Genomic DNA, 19,120 nt, shown 5'->3' on the forward strand with positions numbered 1-19,120 from the left:
GGGCTGTCCTCAGCCTCCCTGCAGCACGGAGGCGGGGAGGCAGAGACCCGGGTCTGAGCCGAGGCCTCCTGCTGCCCTGGCCCTGCCTGCAGTAGCTGTAAGTCCACTGTGCCATGGGGCCGATCAGAGCTAAAAGTCCCGGTAAGGCTTGAGCTGGGCCTGCAGCGAGTGCCTGTGAGGGAAAAGAGTCTGAGCACTGAGAGGAAAGGTTGGTTATGTTCTGTTACATGTTTTTTAGTATCACACGTGTAAGAGTGTGGCAAAACTTTATCCTTCCAGAACACACAGCAGGAAAATAGTGCTTTGCCGCCAGTACTGAACACATTTTGTTCTTTCCTCATCTGTCACTTGTTTTTTTCTGCATAGGTGAGCAGTGGCTGTTCATATGGACAGTGTTTCCTCAGGCTCTTCTCTGCAGTTCCTTGCCAAACTACTTCAGGATGCTAAGGAAGACGATGATGATGATGATGATGAATGTCTCGTGAGTCTTTCATAAGAAATGCTCCTTCTTTTACATGTTCTACCATAGCCTTACATTGTTAACTGAGGAGAAGAAATTTCTCTTTTCCCAGAGTGAGTAAAAAGAGAATAAAAACCTTAGAAAGTTTTGCACTGACTGAAACAACTAGTAGATACTTTTAGTGTAACAAGCTCTTGAGGGCGAGAGTAAGGAAGATGCCAGAGGAAAATAAGGAGAGATTGTGACCACAAAATATGTGGGAGATTTAATGTTCAGCCTGAAGGAAATGAGAACATGTAGTTGAAAGAGCTTTACATACTTTAGACTTCCATCACTTTTCCCTGAAGGCTGACAGAGATGAAGGCAATTAGAGCTAAATACTTCATATGAAGGGAGAAAAAGTTGATGCTCAACTTCTGAGTAAAGACGAAAATATCCAGCGGCGACTGAGGATACTAATTCTGTGTGTCAGGCATTGAAGAACGGTAGAGATAATTGATCACTGAAGTACAATAGATTTGTTGGTGATTGTAGAATAGGGAAGGGTGAGTAATCATCCTAAGGTGAACGATCTGAATGATTAGTGAGAGAAATAGCTTTCCATTCTTTTATATCAGTTAATCTCAGGAGTAGATTAAAATCACAGCTTTTGGAAAACATGTTGTTCCTGCAATATGGAACTGCTGCTTTTATCTAGGCATGCATGTGTGCTGGGGAGAAATATCCTGGGAGGGCCACAGGTGCCAACAATCACAATGTGAAGGCCCAAAACTTTGCCAAGTCTCTCAGGATTTTGAAGAAGTAATGTTATGACATGGATAACAAAAATTGCAAATGCCTCATTGTTCCTCCAAATCACTCCTCAGCAAAGAGCTAGGTGGCTGATCTAGCAGTTGTGCACTAGTAGTGGCAATGGTACTAACATTTGACATAAAAGGGTTGCATATCTCTTGAAATTTACTTTCAGTAGGTGGTAGATGTGGCTCTTTACACTCTAACTACCCTTCAGCTGTTTAATGCCTGCCTTTTTTTAAAACTAGCATTATTGGTGTACATCTTTGCAGTAAACATCCTGATTTTAAAAGAATTTGTTTACATCTTATTAATAAAATGAATGACACTTCAGAGACAGAAATGGAAAATTGCCATGAGGGATGTCAATTAAGTCTAAGTCAATCTGGGTAAACAGAAATCTTTATTTTTATTTAATTTAATGTTCTGTGCATATGAGGCACTTTTATCAAACCAAGGAATCTTCATATATAGAGCAATGCCTCACATTGGCCTATTAGCACTAAATTAATTCATAATTAGAGGAAAATGTTGTTGCTCCGTATCATTGCTACTGTCAAAAGGAATCCAAATGCTGTGATGGGTTTTTCACATAGCACCCTTGGTTTCCTGCAATATTTTCATGGCAGGCAAAGCATGGAAGTTATGCCAAAATGCCATGGAAACTAATACTCAAAAAGCACATCTGTCTGTAATACTCTGCTTCTGGGAGTCCTGCTTAAACCCAGTGTGTCAAGGTCACTTCCTGCTGGGTGAGAAAGAAAAAGAAAAAACATTCAGTGGTTCGGTCATGAAATTGTGGGATAATATTTTTTGGATTATAGCAGGGATTTGTTTGATCTCAGATAACCTTTTATATTTAGTGGTATTATCAGTGTTACGGGGCTCTATGAAAATTGATTGAAGTTCCATTTGCCTTTTTTGCAGCCACACTGTTCTGTTAGCGCCATGACTCCTGGTAGTATTGGACCAGTAAAGAAAGAGACTACAGGTAAGGAGGAGTATTTGTAGGTTTTAGCATTCAGTCCCATGTTTGCAGACTAGAACAGCTGTAGTAAGTTACCACTGATGGGCTTCAATAAGAGAGTGGTCACTGACCTTTGAGAGGGAAACAGAATTACATTTTTACTTTTACACTGTAAAATTCTTCTTTCCCTGAAAGCTTAACTGCAGAATATACGAAGAGAAGCAGAAAGGGTAACTCTAGAGCACAGAAGTCTCCAGTGGCATTGACAGAATATGGAGCACAGCCTGGTCATGGGTGTCATAACTGAGCAGCAAAAAGCTCTGTATGAGTACTCTCATGGATTTGTTAATGCTCACTTAGAGCAAAGGAGGAAGATGGGCTTCTAAATACTCGCCTGAAAGCAGCTTCACGGAGTAGACTGCGTGGACCTGAGCCTATGCCTACTAGGAGGAAGAGCTATGAAGTGTACCATGAAACACAGTCATACCATATTCTCCCCCAAAAGTTTCACAACCCCACTTATACCACACATAGGGAGAAATAAAAGCTTTGTTCAGTGCTGTCCTCAACTGACTGAGAGATGTTTTTCAGTTATTCTTCTTCCTGCACCTAGTTCTTTGCCTGGAAATTTGGGCCTTTTTTTTTTTTTTTTTTTTTTTGCTTTACCCAACTCCAGGTGTTCTGGCATCATATAGAATGGCAGACTTGGAGACAATTAGAACAAATATCTTGAGGGTTCCTAGATTTGTGTCAACACCTTGGATTGTACTTAAGAAAGAAAAGAAGACAAGTTTAGTCTTGGCAAGGTTGGTGTAAAGTTCTTCCTGGAGCTAATGCTTTATTGGGTAGCTTAGTTATGAGCCATAAGAAAGGTCACCAAGGACCAGGATGAGTGTAGCAGGAAAGGAACTGTGGCAAATGTAACAAATAGCATATTTTTGCTTGGGATTCCAACAATAATTCCAGAGGTTCTACTAGAAAAACCTTCAAGTTTCAGATTTACTAGCTTACTAGAAAATACTTCCCCATGTAGGACATGCATAGACCATATTATTCTGCCCCTGAACTTTCATGTGTCATCAGTACCTTATCTGAGCTGTGCCCAATAATTAATGGGAAGAACTGGATTTCCATGTGAGGAGGAGGCCCTTTTCTAAATGACTCCACTTCACTTAAAAATCTCATGTCAGGGGGCTTGGGGAAGATTAAGAGTTCATACTTACACACTTTATCAGTTTTGAAGTGCTAGATATTTTATGCCTGAAAGGAGCATTTCCTTGACATAGAGGTTGGGTAAAGGAGATTTAAGGGAAAGGAAGAGAAAATATCCTCCTTTTGCAGATTCTCATTCATAAGATAGTGAGATGATGAACACGGTAATCATTGATTAGAAAGCTTGTAATACAAAGATTTTTCTAAAGCCTAGAAAAATCTGAGTTTTCGGCAAACCTAGAGGAAAAAAGACGTTCCAAAATATGATGTTGTGATTTTTCTTATCACTTACAGGTACTTTTCAAGTGAAATCTGAAAACAGGAAAACTATTTGGAATACAGAGGAAGTTCCAGAAGGATCTGAATTTGATGATACCTGGGACCCTAGAGAACAGCCAGAGTAAGTGAGCTGAGACTGCCTACATGGGCTTTACATAGCATTAATGGAAATATGAGTTAAACAGCATCTACTGCATTTGAGTGAAACAACCATCTGAAAAGCTTATGTCACGGAAGGAGAAAGGAAGGATATTGGTGTTGCCTCTAAAGTAACACGTGAGGAAAGATTTTAACCTCTCCCTTGGAAGCCTTCTGATCTCATAACAGAAACGTGGAGCTGGTTTTTCCCATCATAAGATTACTTGCAGTGTCAGATACTTGTATAGAGTGCTTATAGAAAAAACAATAACAAAAACGTTCTCGAAATAGATACAATCAGAAACGTTATCGAAATAGATACAATCAGGCATATTAGTTATAGTTTGTAGAGGTCAGAAAGCCTTCAGGGTCAATCCACACACAAAGCAGCCTTTTTCTTTCTAATTATTGTGTTCTGATGCCATATCCCGGAGTGCTAAATGCTGGAGCAGATGGAGGGCAGCCCATGAAGCTGTGCATTGTACACTAGTTTGTAGTCCAGAATCCTAATTTTTCTCTGCACGTTAAGCCATGCCATTAGGTGTTCAATTTCCTGATCTAAACATGGGATTGAGACCCACCTGAACCTTAGACTCAGCATTTCTGGAAATGATTTGGCATTCACCTATAGCCTCACATCCAGTTGTACAGTTGTTCTTGAAACCATCACCTGTGAGGTATAAACATGCTCTCTTTGTATTGTGGTCACAACAGAAGCCTTTCTTGTGATATTTTTTGACTGCTTGCCTCCATGGTGGGTAAAATGCAGTGCTTCTCTAGCCTCAAGCAATTACGACCTGAGTTGCACAAATAAAAAGAGAGTATAAGTCTTTGTAACAGTTCATCAAATTGAATCATGGAAAACGGCCCAAAAGGAAAACAGATGGCTAGAGAGGTGCATCCAGAGCTATTAGACAGATTTCTCATTGACTTAGGAATTATACACATATGAACAATGGAGATGTGAAAGAGACTTTCTATACACTCTTTACAACAGCTTAGAGATATGACTCACTCCACTTATTTTGCTCAATTTAGTAGAGGTAATGTATGTTCTAAATACAAGTTTAGCTTGTATTTCCTCATTCAGTAAGTATCAAGAGCAAGGGAGTAGGTGATTCTACATTTTGTAGATATGGACAGGTAGAAAATCAATGTTGGCCAAATGCAAAATAATTCAAATTTGACAAAAGAGCCTTATGCTCCGGCTGCAAGAATATGCTGAATGACAGAACAGAACACATGTAATTGCAACAGTATAATTTTCAAAGCCATTTCCCAAGAGTTTGTGATGTTTGACTAGTTGATAAATATCATATTCACTTAGGATGCATTTCCTGATCCTGCAGGGGCTGGTTTGTGAAGTAGAGGCAGCAAAGTGAGTGCACTGGAAGGTGGAGAGAATAATCTTCACCTGTATTCTACCTAACTCAGTCACAGCTCTGAACAGAAAACCAGTGCAGATGGGTTGAAGACTTGGAGGGAGAATGAAAAGGGGAGAGACAGTGAGATGAGGATATTTACCAGCCCTCTGAGAAATAAAATCTCTTTTAGTCTCCTGTCCCTTCTCCGCTTTATTAGGCAACAACTTCTCTTTCTCAGGTATCAGGTTTTATTCAAACAGTGTGTGGGAACAGAGGATGTCTTCTTTGGGATGAGCGGGAAAGACCCCTCCACAGCCTGCTGTGAAGATCTGGTGGTGAGCTGAACCTGTATCTCCCATCCTTTCTTTGTGCCCTTTCTCTGCCATTTTCAATCTTGCTGCCTTCTTGAGGGACACAGTGTAAACACCAAAGCTGTATTGCTGCTTTTCGCCTCCTGTAGGATTTTCTTGTAGTTCTTCAAGCATTTGTAGGTGATATTTACACTTGCTAACCTGAGGAACTGGTGTATCTCCTCAAGGACCTAGTGTACTCAAGCGAACCTGTGCAAATGCATATATCACATACAGACTTGAGGGAAATATAAAGTAGCTCTAAGATGAAGTTTCATCTTGGAGACAATTTTGGAGGGGAGAGGGGCTGGGAAGGAGATGGTTTTCATCTGCCTGCATTTATTACAAGGTATGCGAGTTAGAATGCTACAATACTGACAGTCTTCAAAGTTACAGGTATCAGTTCCTGTCCCATTGTTATATTATCAAAGACCTCCCTGTTTTCTGAACTTCAGGACAGATAGAACTGCTGTGCAGTTTTTCTAGTAGAAGCAAGCTGTCCTTGGAATACAGAAAGACAGGGGAGTTTACTGGATGTGGAAAACATGTCAAGTACATTATCAGCTCAGGATTTTGAAGAAAATAGGATATACACATCACTAAGCTATTGAAAGCAATGATTATCACTGTCATATTTTCTCTGATAGAGATTACCTACTCAGAATGTTGCCCTTTGACACTAACGTCAAAATATTCATGAAGATGAGATCTTTTATGGCTTGTAGGGCTACATATCTAATTTCAGCTTTACCTCTGCCTATCATTTCAGATTAAAATCAAGCTGCCAGAGACAAAGTCCACAGAGATCACATTAGATATTCAGGACAAGGTTCTTGACCTTCGAACTCCCAAAAAGTAAGTGAAACACAATTGATAGAAGTACAGTTAATATCTTGTTTGAAAGGAGGCTTAACCAAGCCTCCAACTGTGTGGAAAGCAAACCTAAAGATGAAGATAGGATTATTAATTGCACATGAGCAATAAATATAGACAAAACCAGCCTGTGTTTCTGCTTGGGATTGCCTCGACCCATGTGCAGGACCTTGCATTTGGCTTTGTTGAACTTCATGATGTTGGCATGGGCTACTTAAATAGCAAGTCTTCAAAGGGCCCAAAATGTCTGTCAAAAAACTGCCCAAGGCCTTGAAGGACTTATTGGGAGTTTGTTTTCTAAACACGAGTTTGTACAAATATATGACTGAAGATGGTAAAAAATGTGCAGATACATTTTCAGAAGCTGAAAGCCAAATTATGGACCTATCCAGGCATGGATCCAGAGATGGAAATGTTACAAGGTTTCCCTAAAGAGATTTCCTTTGAGTTATTTTTTTTTATAGAGCTATTTCAGACCTGATATACTCTCAGACTTCTCAGTCTTCCTCCATATTTCTCTCAGTGTGCAATTGCCCTCCCTGAGATTTCCAGATAATTCCCATGACTGTTTTGCTTTAAGTCCTTCTTCACAATGGAGTGTTTTCATAAGAAAGCTTAATCCTCTCTGGGCTGACTTGCTACACTGAATGAGATGTGGGAAGATACATATGTAAATAGATTCCTGCAAATAAATTTAAGGTGCAGGCCATGGATTAAGGCCTAAATAAGTTCTGTCTCTAGTGGACTAACTATAGGAAAGCCACCTTTCCCACAGACAAAACCAGGCTGAGTGTGTTACCTCCTGCTTGGATTTAACCCAAAGATGCAACAGTAGTAGAAGAACATAGGAAGTGCTAGATCTGCAACTGGAAAATCAGGAGGAGTAATTGTTCAGCTCATGACTTGCAGAACTTATAAATAGTAAAAGAGGTAGCTTAATGCAATACTGCAGATGTAGGGACACCTCAGCATCCTTTTTATTTTGCAATTCTGTCTTTCTGGTGACTCAGATCTGCTGTTATCTTCTTAGAATCCAGCTGTCTCTAGGTACAAGCCTAGAAAATAAAGTTTGATGTAAATCTAATGGTTGCTTGGGTAAAGCCTGAGCCAGTGCTACTTTCACAAACATAAGTGCAAGTCTTCTTAGTATGAGAGAAACAAACAAGGTTTCAAGTTCTACATACTGAAAACCACTGTACTCTCACAGATGTGTAGGAGGGCTCAAAGGAACTGTTTCCTACTCTGTAGTCCTGGAGCTGATTCTAAGCCAAACTGATTTTAAGGACTTGTCCAAATTGTAGCAAATGGCTGCCTTCAGTAGGTGCGGTGCACAGGTGTTGTGACTGTACCTCTGTCAGCCATGGCTTCTACAAGTCAGCTGAAGAGTTCTGAAAAAGAATCAGAGTGACTTTAACCCGAATTTAAAGTAACCCTCCTCTATGCTACCATGCTGTCTTGTTGGGCTTTGTAGAGCTTGGCTGGGCAGATGTCTTGATTCTAAATTGTCCTTGATTCTGCTTGCACTGTCAATAGAGTGGAGGTCCAAGACTGGCCCATCATTCATATTGTTAATATGTAAGCCTGGGATAAGAAAGAGTCCAGACACTGCATGAGCAAGTAAGTTTGAACTGTCATCAATGAGAAGAGTTGAACGGATACAGACTGAGACATCCTTGTGAGGAAATAAACCAGAAGGCTTGTCATCCATTCCAGGAAAAGCTGTATGCCTAACATAGTGAGGGACTGAGGAATAGCTCCTGAGTCCAAGATACAGCCTTTCTTGGTGTATTATGTGCCTGAGCCACAGGTAGGGAATTGCTGAACTAATCTTCAATGTATGTTAAAATCCTAGCAACTTCATAACTGTAAGTCCATTTTCGTACTTGAACTGTGCTTTGCAGTGTAGACATATCCTTTGTGAAACTGGACTGGCCAGAATTTCTAATCAGGCTGCACCACTTATTTCTTTTTTACTAGAGAAGACAAACTCCTGAAGATGTGTTCAGGCTTTAGGCATTATTCAAATTTTTACCACTAGGAGCGCATTATTAATGCAGCTCCTCTTTCCTCTGCATTTAAAATGCATCACTGTGCAAAACCAAGAACAGTGGAGAGTGCCCACAATCCATTACTGGGAACCGCTGTCCTAGGCACAGCCAAAAGAAAGGAATAATATTGGAAATATTTCAGGGCCTGTATAGCTGTGTACCAGGTATTGCAGGAACCCCACAACCTGTCATGAGAACGAGATAATACTGAAAAAACATTCCTTGGTATGCCTGCAATGCCATCTCAATTGCTCACTGTGTCCTATTTTACAGGAAGCTGCTGCTGCACCTCCCCTACACTGTTGACAGCAAGAATGGTAAAGCTCTTTTTCTCTCTGAAGAGGAGACCTTGGAAGTCACCTTGAGAGTATCAAGGAAGTTTGATTTCATAAATTTTGTCTGATGGATAGAGAAATAGAGAAAGTTTGCAAAAAAAGAATCTCTTAGTTTTAAGTCTTCTTCAGACCTAACTGGTCGTGAAATAGTAGATTGTTTCCCTTGAACAGTCCAGGGGGAATAGCCCTGGAGAAATTGAATGAGTCAGGAGGAACATAGCACCCATATATCCTATAAGCTGAGACTGTCCAGCTCTTGTGCTGCTCTGGTTAATGTTCTGCTTCTTTCAGTCTGATATAGGCTCTGTGAGTCAGGAAATAGGAGATGACAATTCTGTAAGACAGAGAAAGTCTTTCTGTGGTTATGGCTGATAAGTGGCACAATGAGGCTCTGGCCCCAATGAGTCTGGTGCTTAATTGCTGTTGCAAGACTTGCAAGTGGTGATATTCTTGCTTGGCCTCCAATGCTGGGACTGGGGCCAGTTCAGAATCTCCTCTTAGCTACTTCTTGTTGAGAAGATCAAAATTCTTCAGGGATCCATATCCACACCTGAGGCTCCATTACACTGTCAGAACAAGGTAACCAACTATAGTTGGATTGTTGAACAGCTCAGCTCTTTTGAAAAATTTTTGACAATGTATGTTTCAGTGTCATCTCTTTACCTGCTCTGCCTCCAGCTATTTTTCTGATCTTTCTTGATTTATTAATAAAAGAATGTGTTATAATGAACAGTTCCAGTTACCTTTCACTCTGTGTTCTTTATATTATGTCCTGAGAGACTTCTATAAAAGTGAGATAAGAGAAACTTTGCATAGTTGCATCACTCAAAGGGCTGAAATGTGGCAAAACCTTTTCTTTGGCCTTCAGGTCCAACCTAGAGCTACAGAGGTGGGTAACCTAGATGTTTCTCTTACTAGTTGCTGGGCAGATATATTCATTTAACGTTGTTAATCATGCGAGCAACAAAGGTATTTGCCCAGTGATCAAAGTGGCGAGGACAAGCAAGGTCTTTCATGTTGATGGACTTTAGGTACACTTAACCAAAAGCTTGTAAACACTTTAAAAACAAAATGGCTTGGGTCCTGCATTCTTCTGGTGCAGAAGTAGAACAAATTAATTGACCACCTAGGTTGCAGACAGTACCCCTTGTTTGGGGTTTGTGTGGTGGGGTTTTGGTAGTCGGGGAGGGGCTATAGAGATGGCCCCTGTAAGAAGCTGCTGGAAGCTTCCCCAGCTGCAACCAGACCTGGCCCTGGCCAAGGCCAAGCCAATCAGTGCCTCTGTAAATAACATACTTCAGAGGGGGCACAGCACAAGGAGTGGTGGTGTGGCCCTGGGCAGGGATGGCCAGACCACTTGCGTGCTCAGCCTCTGCCACAACCCAGTCCTCCACTGCAGCCCCAGCTTCCACCACAGCCCTGGCCCAGCCAACCCAGTGTAGCCCATGCCTGAGAGCTGGGAGCTTTTCAGGAGCCAGCGAAATAACCAACAGCAAAGAGAGGAGTGGGATGTGAGAGAAACAACAACACAGACACGAAGGTCAGTGAAGATAAAGGAGAGGGAGAAGGTGCACTACAGCGGAGATTCCCCTGCAGCCCATGGTGAAGACAATGGTGAGGCACGTTGTCACCATGCAGCCCATGGAACTGGAGCAGAGCTTGCCCTGCAGCTCATGGAGATTAATGCTGGAGCAGACATCCATGTGCAGCCCATGGAGGACCCCGCACTGGAGCAGGTGGCTGTGCCCGGAGGATGCCGTGACTCCATGGAAGGGACCCATGCCAGAGCAGTTAGCGGAGAACTGCGGCCTGTGCAAAGGACTCACGTTGGAGTAGTTTGTGATGGACTCTGCCGTGAGGGGGACCCCAGTCTGGAGCAGGAAAAGACTGTGAGAAGCCCTCTCCAAAGAGGAATGAGAGCCAGAGACAACACGTGATGAACTGACTGCAACCCCCATTCTGTGACCCTCTGCTGCTGGTGGTGGGGGAGAAGGGAGAGATTGGGAGCAAAACCTTTAAGCCTGGGAAGAAGAGAGGGGTGGGGGGAAGGTGCCTTTTTAAGATGTGGTTCTATTTCTCATTATCTTACTCTGGTTTTGATTGTTAAATGGGTTTATGTTTTCCCCAAGGCAAACCTGTTTCTTGCCCATGACCCTAAGTAGTGAGTGATCCTTCCCTGTTCTTGTTTCAACCCACGAGGTTTTACCTCTTGTTCTCATTATTTTCCTCCCCATCCCACTTGGAGGGGAGGAGAGGATGGGCAGCTGCATGGTGCTTAGTTGCCAGGTGGCCTTAAACCATGACACCCATGCAGATAAATTTCTGGCAGGCTGTAGTGAGAAGATGAACCTTCATGATGGATTGAAGACATGGACAGTGAGTTTCCAGGTGTATTTCTTTGTTTTGTCAGAAATTTTCAGAATTCACAGTATGTTTGTAATATACTGCATTATAACTCTAGGACAAATTAAGCTGGTATCTGGACATTTCAACCACTTCCACTTAAAAGTGGACCCATTGCTCAGGTCAGAATAATACTACCCAACCTCTGCTTTAGTGTTAATGCACTGGAAAGCAGATACCTCAGTTATGATTCATCACAAGCTATTGAATATGCTGATAACACTAAGGGGCTACTCCAATTTGCATTTGCTTAAGTTTCCATAAATTGCATTTTAATGTCTCTTATTCCTATTCTACAAAGCTGTGGTGCAGGGGAACAATGCAGATGTATGAAAAGGCTGAGATCATTCCTCCTGACTCAGTTTGTACTACCTGTGGTTGCCAAGAAGGTACAATAAGGCTGTTTCTTGGAAAATGGTTGTCTCTGTGGTCCCTAGACAATATGCTCCTTCCTTTTTGCATTTCTTACACGGATTACAAGGAAAGCAGAAGATTGACCTGTATTTATACACATGTGAAGGTAACGTTTGCCCAAATTAATTGAGTAAATCCATGGCAAAGCAGAATATAACTGAGCCCTATTCCAGTGCTCTATCAAAACAGTAATGTTGCCTTCATAGTTGGCAGTAGTAATTTACTAATCCTTAAATCATCAAGTTCTGCTTAATTTCATGTCAATGTGTGATACTGAAAACAGCTATGACTTTGGCTTATTGTGCCTCTCTCCAGTGTTTTTTAGTTTCCTATGAAAATAAGCATATGCCACACTGGTATCTATGTTCTATTTGTTCCCCAAATATTTTTTAACCTGCAGGCATTTTATCTACATTCAAGAGACAAAAATCAGAGGTAAGTATGTTTTATAAGAAAGTTGGCTGCTGAATAGAAAAGGGAAATACAAATTAGTACCACATAAGGGGGAAGTTCTAGTGTAATTTCTTGTACCTGCTGGCCAGTCACTCTGTGCACCCATCCTCCAGGCTACAGCAGGTCATCCACACCACTCCATGGGGGGAAGCTGGCAAGTTGGTGAGATAGCAGGATAGGGAAGGCATTGCAGGGAAAGGGAGATGCGCTGGGAGGGGGAAGCTGAAATCACAGTGTTAGGGTATATGAACACAGGAGACAAACTCATAGGAAGCCAGGCTTCATATTTCCCACTGCTCAAAAGGACAAGGTCTGGTGCTGTTTTCAAGAGTAGAAACATTGGTCTGCTTGTGGGCAATTTGCTGTTCTGATCAGGTCCATTGCCTGAATGCACCATCAACACCTGGAGATCCTCTCGCATTCTTATTTCTTCCTATCAAGGAGACAGAGGCTGCCCTAAGTAAAAGGTTGTGTTTTTTTTTCCCGTAGATCATCCCAAGAGGAAACTGGTCAAAAGGACATGCAGGCTGCCAAGCTTCCCAGATGTCTGGGGCTACTTCCAGCTACAAGAGAGTTAACTTTTTTGCAAGGGCTTGAAGGCAGTTTTGCTTTGCTGAACTGTCAGTGGCAGAAATCTTTTGAAGGGGATACAAAACCCCCTTTGAACATCAAAGCCGTTGCCTAAGTACCACTCCAACACCTGCAGGCATCTTAATTAATCAAAATTATGAGCCCAGTTAAACAATCCAGCCATTAAGCATCATCAAGCTTTATTTGGTTCCCTAAGAAACATCTTGATTAAATGTATTGCAGTTAAGTAGAGGGTGCTGTAGCTGTGGAAATGAGATAGAGGCTGTTTACAGTAGTATCCCAATAAACTGCAGGTTATCGTCTTGCCTTGTTCATGCATTCGGTCCTCCAGTTGTGGCAGAGCCACCATTCCCATTTTGACTTGTTCCTGCCTTCTGTAAGAACTATGGTGTTGTGCTAAAGTATATAGCCCAGCTTGCTCTGTGTGCTTCACCTCTCTTCATATTCCCCTTTGACCACTTGCTGACCTTGTCAGGCAAAGATACTTTCCTCATTCTACAGCGTGAGAAAGAGAAAACCCAGAAGAGTTGCTGCATATAAACACCCGAGACAGAACAAGAACTTAAATTTAGATTTTTTTCCCTTAAACTTGCAGCCTAGCTTCTGGGCTGCTCTCATTCCCATCTTTCCCCAGGTCTGTTGTTGGTATCATCATGTACCTCTTGTATTTGTTTTAAAAGGAAGACTACTTCCTTTTTCTGCTGTTCAGTTTAAAGTGTATATCCAAAATCACTGTATACTTTTTTCATTGTGTGAAACACTGCTTTATCAGTATCTGCTTCCCTCCAGATAAAGTTTATCTAAAATAACTAAGCTGTATCTATGTGTACAGAAAGATCTCTTCCCTACAGCCTACAGAGTAAGTCAGGAGACAAGACTGGTATTGCTTCTGTCTTTCTCATCTAACCAATGCTCTGTGCATGAGACTCAGCTCCTGTGGGCAGAATGGAGCTCCGCTGCATCCCTTGCAGGCTGCCGTGCACACTGACACTCAGAGGAGTGTGAATATTCAAAGGAAACTCTCAGTGAAGTAACCTCTGTCCTCAAGGCTTCCCAGATTTTCTCATTCAGGTTAGTGATATCTACTTTGAATGCTGGCAGCATGGGCTACTGGATACACGGCAAGACAGACCAATGGGCAAGTGCACGTACCAACACCAAGCAGGCAGACCTCGAGTATGTCCAGCAGGCTCACTGCATCCTCACATATCCACTGCTTGTGTACCTCCTCACGCTGGTGTGGGTGCCTTTGAACCTGCTGGTGTTCGCAGACCTTTACCCTCTTCTTAGCAGCACCTGCGGCTTGGATTCATCCTTATTCTCTGGGATCCCCTTCAAGAGCTGCTGCCGCAGATAGTCACTGTTGTCTGCCTATGGTCTTGGCACCAGGGAAGGTGCCCAGAATCTGCTGGGGATTGGGTTATTTCTTTCCTATAATTTTCACAAACAGGAGACAATTTCTCTCTTTGTGTCTCTCTTTGTCTTCTCTCTCTGGTAGATTTTACTTTCAGATTGTGATGCAGAACAGCCAGTCCCCATTTTTCCTTTTCCCTCATGATTGTTCTGTGCTCATTTCAGGGGACTCCAATCTCTTCTCTCCTTTCCTTAGTGTTTTATCTCACTTCCCTCAGTCATTCTCACCTTAGGACATTTCTCACCAGTCTCCTCACAGGTTGCAGTTGACATACCTGCTGGACATCCCAAATTTTGGTGAAGTGTGCGATTCATCTCCTGTAGGTCAGCTTAATGCTGGGTGAAGCACTTTGTTCTCCCTTGCTCTGCATCCAGTCTGTGTGCAGGGGAAGGGGACACAAGGAGGAGCACCGCAGGCAGAACCTCGGTTGTGTTACGGCAGTTATATTGAAGGACCACAGCACAAAAGCAGCAGACACTGCAGGTCAAGGCAGGGCTATGTGAGGAGTGTTGACAGAATTGAGGAGGGGCCTCTTGGCATGGGCACAACCTGCTTGAGTCTATGCTTCAAACACAGCCAGCCCTGCAGCTCCCCGGTGCAAACAGGGCTGGTTATGAAGGAATGAGCTAATTCAGAAAAAGTCAGAATCTGTCAGAATTTCGAGCCTTTCCCAAGTCCTGAAAAGTTTATTTCTGCTTCCCAAAGTGTTTCTCTGTGTCCCAGATTAGTACTTAAAGAAATTTTTGAGATCCAGTCCAGGGCAACAGTGACACAGACAACACAGCAGTGCCTTTGGTTTTGGAGTATTTCTCTCAATCCATTGCAACTTTTGACCACTTTGGGCTTACTCATCTCAAGGTCTCCTTTTAATTTATTTTCTTTGTCTTCACACACTCATTTCTGAAGAGAAGATCATAGGAACTTTTCAGCATGGTAGTGGACACTGTCCACCTCCAATCCTTAGATACCAACGCTGTTTAATTGCAAGACTCCTTTGTGGATCCCAGCAGCCTGGCAGCTAATTTCTGATAACGATCAGCATTTTTCTTTTAATCCACACCATTTTAACTTGGTGGTATCACAACCCAGCAAAGACTGCCAAGGCAGCTAGGTTGTATTTGGCAACCTATCTCCTGCAGCTGCTTAGCAAAGAAGAAAAGAGCCATAGACCTCTTCTGGAAAATTATTTTCCTGTTGGAAAGCTGCATAAAAAGGAAGAGGATGTGAATGGAGATGGACACAGCTGATTTTGTTAACTCATAATGACATGATGTGGGCAAGCCAGACATCTGCCAGACAGCAGTAGACTAGGAACTGCAGCAGATATAAGCATCAATGCTTGAGCATAATGATGGTGTGAGCTTTGGATAGGTTCCACCCCTCACACATGCCCAAGTAATGAGAGTCTACCACCCTCTGGCTGGGAACCCAGGCGATGGGATCTCCTGAACAATAACTTTCTTCCTGGACGACTCAGACTCCTGTAGCCATATACCCTGAAGCAGAGCCTTGGGTGGCACAGTGGCAAGCTGGCAAGTATATAGAGGGGAACAAGGGGTTGATTTTAATGGGGATAGTCAGCTCTACCTTGTCTCACCCGAGCAGATCCCAGCCACCTGGGAGCCAGAGGTCTCCACCCAGGAGGAGTTAGGTGGTTGTAGAGCAGCACTGGGAGAAGCTAAGCAAGCAGAGGAGCTAGCAGGGATGGTATATGCTGTGTTTGTGGTATTTCTGGGGCAGGGAGGAGAGGAGGGCAAGTTGTATGATTACTCTACAAGAAACAGTAAGGTAACTGGAAGATGCATGATTTGTTTTGGCTTTGGGACTGCACTGTGTCTGGGAGATTCAAGGGGTGACTGGCCAACAGCTCGATCTGGAAAGCTCTGACAAGGTAAGAGGTGCTTCTGGTTTTGTTTTGGGTCATGGACACCGTATGAAGGCTGGAGTGTCATTGTGACTTAGTTGAACACATGGCTCTGGGTTAGCAGCAACTGTTGGAACTGCAACAAGCTTTGGGGGCAACCTGAGGTACTGAGAGAAGCTATGGAAAGTCACAGGAAAACATTGAAAGTGCCACCCTGGCTTCAAGTACAACTTGCATTGTGATTTGCCTTTAATAACTTGCTGTTGGACCTGGATGATGGCGTCTCTGTGGAGCTGCTTGGGGACCAGTGACTAATGTGGGTGAAGGTGTTGCAGACTATTGCCAATGTGTATGGTGGAGAGCTGGGCAAGGCTCTGAGCCTTGGTATGGAGAGCACGACTGGGGCTAGAAGGTGCAGGCAGAGCTCTATGTCCATCTACTGTTTAGAGCAGGCCTTGTTTATTTCAAAACAACAACAAAAAAAACCAAACCCAAACAAGCCACAAGCCTTTGCTCTAAGAACCGTAGGTCAATAAAGGGATTAGAGTCATTCTGTTTCTGCCGCAAGGTGTTATCTTCAGACCAGGGGCAGGGCACAGCACCTCTTGAATGAAGAGAAGGGTTTCATCATGTAGAAAGATCCTGCAAAATTGTCCTGAACTAGTGCTCAGATGAGAGAGAGAGAAGGTGATCAACTGGTTTTTGTGATATGGGCCCCAAATTAAGAGAATAGCTGAAGTAATACAAAACCCTATTTTGGTTGTTCTCTTTAACCATGAATTCTCCAGCCTATGCTCTGTGAGTTTATTTAAATTGGACCTCTGCTTCTATTTGGAAATAATCTTTTTGTTTTCTTGAATAAAACAACTTTTCCAATGCTGTTGCTCTTCCTGAAGCCACTGTCAAGCAGCATCTCAGCCTAGTTTCTTAAATCAAGAGAATTGTTTATGTCCTTGGAGGCTGAAATAATAACATCAGAAAAAAGCCATGAGACGCAACAGGAATTCATTTTTAAGTTAATGAAGGCTATGCAATGCAGCATAAGGATGACTGGGGCTGTTCCTGGGCAGCATTTACCAAGCTAGATTTATTTCTGTTGGTATTGTTCTCCCTGGAAACATCGTGGACCAGCTTAAATATCACTTATGTTTATTATAGTATTTCTTGGTACAAAAATGTACACTGTGTAATAGGGCAGTGTACATGTCAAAAATAGGAGTGTGATATGGATCAAAAGAGAGAATCTACTTGCTCATATGCCCTACCAAAAGAAAAAAAAAATACTGTCTGGATAATGGTGGGTTTTTTTCATGTAATAATTTTTCACCTGGAAGCAGATTAATGCTTTGGTACTCACTGGAGGGGTAAGACTGAAGTGGAGATGTGGCTGACCTGTGCGCTGTGTCTCAGGCATTAGTTGGCTGTATGAAGCCCAGCACCACTTGGAGGAAAGTGGCGGTGATCTGTATGGGACTGAAGTCAGAGCACCTGTGGGATGAACTGATGGGCAAGATGGGGTGGTGGACTGCAGAAAGCAATCTGTTAAGCAGCGCTTTCTACTTGGTGCTTGACTGGGGGGAATCCTGGTGGGCTCTGACCTTGTTCTTCAACTGAAGGGCATGCAGGTCCCTGGGGTGGAGGGTGGCAGTTTAAAGCCCTGACCCTGCTTTCACTCTCCTGCTGGTTGCTACAGCTTCAGCAGTGCTCTTTAACTGTGCTATGTCTGCATTTTCCTATTGGAGACACTCTAACTTGCAGGACTCTCTGCTGGCCAGTTGTTGTCCGTTGTACCTACAGGCACAGAAGGGATGAGGGCCATGTCTTCCCTCAGCGGGATGCTGCCAAGAGGTTAATGGGGAACGGTGGTTCTGTGATGAGCATTACATGCTGTGGACACTTGAGCTGGTGGGACTGGAGGCCTCTGTTACAGAGAATATCTGTGGAGAACAATTAACTCATGGGCCTGCTGTGCACGGTGCTGTTCAGCCCCCACAGATCAACAGCCCTGCGGTGGTGTTTCAGCCTTTATAAAACAAACACTGTCAGTCAAACTGGACAGGAAAAAAGGGTGCAATGGCCACATGTAACATGATGTGACCCTGGAACATAGGGTGGGGAGACTGTTGTCACATGCATGTCAGCCTTGAAGCAGCCTGTGTGACCAGCTCGCTTAGTGGAGGGGGAGAAACTTAATTTCGGATCTGTGAGCACAGAGGCAGGAGATACCCCTGCGGAGGGCAGGAGGGAGAAGACAGCGTGCCCTATTCAACCCATCTTCAGAAAGGGAGTTCCCTCAGAGGTAGCAGAGTATCCAAGTGCTGCTCTCCCGGTGGAGCGTGCAAAGCCCGGTGAAGTGGGAGCTGGCATGCTGCAGCACGCCGCCAGAGAGAGCCACGCTGCTCGGTCTCTCCCAGACTGTTCCTGCTGGACATGCAGGCAGCGCTTTCTTCTGTGCAGTGGAAATTTTGCAGTCAGAAGCTGCAGAATAGCTGAATCCTCTCTTTGAGCTGGGGAGGACAACTTCCCTGAGGCTGCAAGAACGGGTCTACAGCAAAGCCAAAAGCAGTGGCCCACTGATCTGGCAAGGGTCTCAAAGGGATGGAGGGCAGTTTATTCCTCCTCACACAGCCACCTTCTCGCACTTGCTGCTGACTCTGACAGATGACAGCAGTTGTGGCTTTCGCAGCCTGGATACTTTTCCAAATTCAAATGGGCTATTCACTGGCTGATATGAAACAAGTTATCAGATACTAAATTGGACTTTGCAAATAATTACTTCCCACCCCCACCCTTCCAGACCGGTGGCACAACAGAAAAATTCAATTTGTATCAAAGCGGGGAGGGGTGGGAGACTGAGATCCTCTTTCTTTGCCAAAAGAAGTTTTCTGTTGTTGCTCACAACTTGAAATCCTTCTCTTGGTCTGAAGGAAAATCAGCTGGTTTGGGGTTTTCTTCAGATAAATTGGTTTCCCATGCCTGTCAGGACCCTGAACCTCTAGGTGAGGGTGAGAGGAGCTGAATCCCTCACACTGTAACAGCAGAACAAGTCCGAGACTGCCTCATGTCACTGAATGTAGATAAGTCTATGGGGCCAGACGATACGCACCCCAGGGTTCTGAAAGAGCTGGCTGGTGTGGCTGGCGCGGCAACCTCCCTCCTATTT

At 43.5% G+C, this 19,120-nt stretch overlaps 1 protein-coding gene across 1 annotated transcript; it reads left to right on the plus strand.

Annotated features, from left to right (window-relative positions):
- Positions 1 to 385: 385 nt before the first annotated feature.
- On the plus strand, positions 386 to 8,886 carry PIH1D3 (PIH1 domain containing 3). The gene is made up of 6 exons (XM_010085712.1): positions 386 to 481; positions 2,180 to 2,243; positions 3,726 to 3,831; positions 5,451 to 5,547; positions 6,332 to 6,417; positions 8,757 to 8,886. The coding sequence occupies exons 1-6, from the start codon at positions 386 to 388 to the stop codon at positions 8,884 to 8,886; spliced, it is 579 nt and encodes a 192-aa protein (XP_010084014.1).
- The last annotated feature ends 10,234 nt before the right edge of the window (positions 8,887 to 19,120 follow it).

Source organism: Pterocles gutturalis, unplaced genomic scaffold (assembly GCF_000699245.1).
Source record: "Pterocles gutturalis isolate BGI_N339 unplaced genomic scaffold, ASM69924v1 scaffold20625, whole genome shotgun sequence".
NCBI classification, from domain to species: Eukaryota; Metazoa; Chordata; class Aves; order Pterocliformes; family Pteroclidae; genus Pterocles; species Pterocles gutturalis.